Source organism: Phaenicophaeus curvirostris, chromosome 2 (genome assembly GCF_032191515.1).
Source record: "Phaenicophaeus curvirostris isolate KB17595 chromosome 2, BPBGC_Pcur_1.0, whole genome shotgun sequence".
Classification (NCBI taxonomy): Eukaryota; Metazoa; Chordata; class Aves; order Cuculiformes; family Cuculidae; genus Phaenicophaeus; species Phaenicophaeus curvirostris.
Window position 1 is genome coordinate 120018894 of NC_091393.1, and position 5400 is coordinate 120024293.

Here is a 5400-nt window from a genome sequence, read left to right on the forward strand (position 1 = left end):
ATGGACCCTGGTTACTGTCAGCCCTTATCTCAGGCATGATTTGAGTCCATTCGATTTGGTCAAGAGCAAAACAGAGCCAGTGACAGTGCTGACAATTAAATGTCACAGAAGTCTTCATTCAAAGGTCAAGCTGAGACCTCAGTCCTGGTACTGCTGAATTCATCAGCATAGTCACACCCTGGGTATTTAGCTTGAGATGAACTGAATTGCTCTAATTCTACTGACTAGTGCCCAATGACCACAATGGGACTCAGTTTACATGAAGACTCCTAGATGACCGATGTCTAAATCTAGGATGGTGTGATTATGAAGCTGAACTCTACCCCAAAGGTCTAGTGAGCCAAACCAAACTAAAATCTCTATACAAGACTCATCACCCATACCTACTTTCCTGGAAAAGTCTTTTTTTTAAACCTTAATTCCTTTATGGTTCACTATTATCTCTCATTTCAGCTTAACATAACTTGTCACCTTACCTGGGGTGGCCATCAAGGCCATTAGAAAAACAACAAACACAACATAGATGAACCTCATGACCGGGTTTTCCACCAGGATGACAGCAGGTGTGGGATGCAGCCTTGCAGAGAGATCTTGAATCAATTGCTAAGAATAAGCCTGGAGATACTAATATTTATAGTAATTTCTTGACAGAGAGGACAGTGTTAAGGAGGAGTATGACTTCACTGTTGTCCAAGGACTCATTGTTTTCTGCTTAGCAGGATATTATGTCACTCCAACCCAGTGGCCATCTGACAAAGAGACATCCACTCTGTGCCTGTTTAACACTGGCTTTCTGAAGACATCTCATGTGGCCTGTACAGGCACATCTCCCTTGGGATCTGTCCTCCTCCCAGTCTAGATGCCAGAGTTTTTAGCATAGATAACTGGGACAGTCAGTCTCTGGTCAGGGGACTTGGTTTTGGCTTGTAGGAATGGTTATGGTGGACAGCATTACAGCAAAAAAGTTTGAGAACCCTTGTTTATCCCTTGCAAAAGAGAGACCTGAGGGGACTGGTATTACACTGGCCAATGCATCATGTGCATTCTGAACTGTATGTCAAGACCTAGACCCTCTACTAGGATGCAAAGTGCTGTGACAATGGGCATGCAAGTTATGCTGTTGAAATATCTTTCCTTCAAACAACCTATGGCTAATCATCTAGGACTCAATTCAGCTGGCTGAATGCAGGCAGCATCCTTTGAGACCTCCTGAAAATTTGCAAGTTTCTCCTTCTCATGAGCCATGTCCAAGAGATTTGGAAGCCACTTTCTGCAGATAGGATGAATAGCAACTCCGTTCCAGTTTCCGAGTGTTGAACTTTGTAAACATAAATGTATAGAATATAGCCAAGAACCATATGCAGAGGTGACCAAAGAAGAGTGGCAAGTAGCTTATGCTTCTATTGCCTCCCTTGAAGTATCCTTCACTACAAGCTGGGAAGAAATCCTAATACTTACATTTACATTTACATCAGCTTGTGATTAATATGTTTTTTCCCTCATTTCCTTCTCCCTTGAGGAGAAGCAAAGAAAGAGCTACCACAGCACCTCCAGTCCAAGAAGAAACTGAACCCAAGCAGAGATTCTGTAGGTTGTGTTCCCTGGCAATAAGCTAATGTTTCAGACTGAACAATACTGGCACTGCATTATATCTTTCCCTTCAGAACTGACAGAAAGCAGGTTGGGGCTGCCTGCCCTGGAGAGCAAAAGTTGCAGAAGAACTTGCTCCAAGTCTGTCCATTCTAAGTGGGATTAATTTCTAGATGAATGCTCCTTCATGTTGAGCTCACATGTGGATGTCTCCTTTTGTTCTAGATGTCTACATTCCTTTGATAGTCATTGGAGATCTACTCAATATAATCCACAGAGCTGGGAAAGTCACTTGGATTATTAGCCTGGAGGTTTTTATTTAGGGTGAATTGAAAGATGCTCTCAAGTCTCTCAAAACCATTGACTGGACTAACTATTCCCAGTGACTCAGGTACCTTAGGTGCATAGTTGAGATGTCCTGCTTGGTCTTCAGCAGTGTTTCTAGAGGATAGTCTCCCATAGCCCCCATATCATACTTGCCAGACACATATAGATGTCACAGATGGCACTAGACATCTTCATTTAGGCAAATCAGCCTCTAGCATGTCTATAGAGCCTTCTATGTAAATACCTCAGTTTAGCTCGCCCAAATCTCCATTTTAATCTCAAACAGAGACTTGCAGAAGGGCATAAACACAAAAGGGCTGGGACCAAGCAGGTTCTTTCCTCTCTGTCCTTCACATCCAACCTGGACAGCACAGGTCTAAGATGCTGAGCAGATCCCAGTCCCTGCGGCCCATATGTAGTTGTTCTCCTTTCTGCACTGAGCACGTCCATTGCATTGTATGGTAAGAAATCAGGACACAAGCAGAGGAGAAGATGAGGCAGAAGAAGGATTAAACTGCACCAGATTTCCCCAGTGGATCCCTCTAGCTGACTTCTTTCTAGAAGTTAAATTATCACTCAGTCCCTACAGATCTTCTGGTCCCTGACTTGTTTACTAGTAACAACCACTGTATCCAACGGATAGATTAGTGATGCCTGATATTAACTCAGAACAAGTGACCACCTGAGGAACCTGAATACATGTAAGTCTATGGGACCTGATGGGATGCATCCCAGGGCTCTGAGGGAATTGGCCGATGGAGTTGCCAAACCACTCTCCATGATATTTGAAAAGTCATGGCAGTCAGGTGAAGCCCCCAGTAACTGGGAAAGGGGTAATAGGGCACCTATTTTTACAAAGGCAGAAAGGCAGATCCTGAGAGCTACCTGTGAGTCTCACCTCTGTGCCAGAAAACCTATAAGCCTGAAAAAGAGTAAGGAATGTAGAGATTCTCTCTTGTCTCTAGAGGGCTATGTTCAGTGCCATGGAGAAAGCAAGAGGTAAAATGATACCCTTTCTTCTCAAATTCATGCCCCATAAGACCACTGGCAGCTCTGCAGCTTGTTGTTGGTGGATTTTCAGGCTTTCTTGGTGCTGACAAAGTTTTGGGCTGGGCCTGGAGTCTCTGTTTTAATGTGGGACCATGGGGACACAAATAACAACACCGCACACACCAGAGTTACATCTTTTTTTTCTCTTTTTAATTATCTAGAGGAGGGGATGGCAATTGGGTGAGACAGTTGAGAAGCTGCTTCCAAAGCCACCGTGGTGCCTCCTCTTCCCCAGGTGCTTCCTCTTGGGCTCCTATTTCCCCTTCCAGCCGGGTGGGAGGCAGCAGTAGTGCCTGCAGTCAGCAGAGGTGGACCACGTATACGCCTTGCGGCACTTGGGGGAGCAGGTCCCCTCCTTGGGGCAGTGCTTCCTCACCTGCCCATAGCCTGCAAGAGGAGACAGAGGGAGAGTGGTTGGATTTGGATAGATGCTTCTGTGCCCTATTCTTATGCCCTCCAATCACCCCCGGGTACAAATGTGGCAGCGGTCAGAAGGATGAGACCCTGCATCTAGGTTGATCCTCATCCATCCTCCCATGCATTCAAGCTCCTACCCAAGCCCAACACCAAAGCAGGAAGGGACCTTGAAGTGCACAACCCTGAGAAACTCCCTGTGCATCCCTCTCCCCTCAGATGGTGGCTACAGGGGCAGCTGATGACACAGGGGCAGACTGGGAAAGAGATGCTCCCAGGGAGAGCAGATTCACTGTTGGCATTGAGAGACACCCCAAAAGCAAAATTCATAAAGATGCTTATCTATGCACATGTGTGTTTCCTTGTCTTTTACTTTTCCTTGAGGACCAGGACAGATCCTCTAAGAACAAACCAGAAAAAGTAACATTAAGCTGATCTCAAAAACTTAGATGTCCACTCAGGTCCCTGTAGTTATATCACGGTTTTTAAAATTGCCCCCTTACTGAAAAGCTGAAAAGCTGCTGCAAGTTTCTTGAAATGGGCCTTACAGCAGAAGCAAATATTTATCATGGTGGTTCCAATCAGACCAAGTCAAAGATCTTGCCTAAATGGACAAGAGTCAATATCTGAAGGGGAGTTCTAATGCCTGTCTGGAGAGATCTTAGTCCCGAATCCCCTTTTGACTGTAAGAAGGACCAGAAAGCCCTGGAGTCATGGAAATAAGTGTTAGTAGCAATAGCTGTGTCACATAAGTAAATGAAACATATCCATAGCCTTGAGATAGAAATTTAATTGCACAGAAAATTCCCCTCTAGTACTGTGAAACTCAGACCCCAAGAGAAGTGGCCACATCCAGGCTCTTATTTGGCTGTTATACAGCCTTGGTTCAGTCTCAAACTGGATGCTGAAGTTTTACCCTCAGTTATTCATGCCCCAGTCTCTCTGAGATAGTCCTTAGTTCACTGTCCCTTGAAAAAAGTCATTAAAGTACACAGCCACGTTATAGCAATCACCACAGATGGTAATCACTCTGTTTTCAAGAGCTAAAGTTACTTTAAGAGAATCCTAGCTAATGTCAGCTCATCTCACTCTGTTTGCCATCTTACCTGGAGCGGCCAGGGATACCAGCAGAAAGACAGCAAAGACAAGGTAGAGGAACTTCATGGCTGGAGTTGAGCTGGGATCTGAGCAAGGCTGGAGAGAGGAGTCTTGGAGAGAGCTCGGAGGGAGGAGGTGGTATGCTGGGAGGCTGTGACTGCTGGTTTTTATAGAGCATTTCCCTGCAGAGCTGAGGATGCTGGGGAGACATGGGAATTCATCCAAGTGTTGTTTGTGGCTGGACATGTAGTCGTGGCACCAGCAGCAGAATTTCCCATGTTCACCCAAGTGTGCGGGCAGCCACGTCCTTCCCGCATATCTGGTTGCTCAATATCAGATACAATTTCAGCACAGACTTTGATGAGAGTACAAGCAAATAGGGGATGTCAATAGTAGAGTTGTTAGGACTGGGCTAGTGGGTCAGAGGGACCTGATGGAGATCTATGGGTATAATGGTAAGGGGAGAACAAGATCAGTATCGCAGGGTTTCAAGTCTTTCCCAACCTCTGGCAGAGATACAACTGCATGTGATAGGGCTGAATTGTGGCCTTGATGCACTGATAATTCCCTCTCCATTGTCCAAACCAGTCGCCATCTGGGTCTGTTGCCTTGGAAAGGACCAATGTTCCCATTTTCACCTGTGAAGGGAACAATGTTTGCAAAATCTCTATGATAAATTTAGCAAACATCATGTTCCATGTAGTCTCTTTTTGTTGTCCCTTCTCACCCCTCTGATGGATGGGCTGAAGCACTGGGGCTGAGAGCTCCCATGAGCCTGGATGAGCCGATCACTTGCAGACACTTTGATCATCATCTCTTCCTCACAAACCCTCCAGACAGATCTCGGGTTTCAAATATGAGCAGAGCTCTGCAAAGGAGCATTTCTAACCCCAGTTCACTGCGCCATTTAATAGCTTTATA

At 45.4% G+C, this 5400-nt stretch overlaps 1 protein-coding gene across 1 annotated transcript; it reads right to left on the reverse strand.

Moving 5' to 3' along the window:
• Nucleotides 1-3120: 3120 nt before the first annotated feature.
• LOC138717555 (cygnin-like) lies at nucleotides 3121-4668 on the reverse strand. The gene is made up of 2 exons (XM_069851073.1): nucleotides 4488-4668; nucleotides 3121-3354 (listed from the first exon to the last, which is right to left on the reverse strand). Exons 1-2 carry the CDS (start codon nucleotides 4543-4545, stop codon nucleotides 3221-3223), a joined length of 192 nt encoding a protein of 63 aa, XP_069707174.1. The 5' UTR covers nucleotides 4546-4668; the 3' UTR covers nucleotides 3121-3220.
• Nucleotides 4669-5400: the final 732 nt, after the last annotated feature.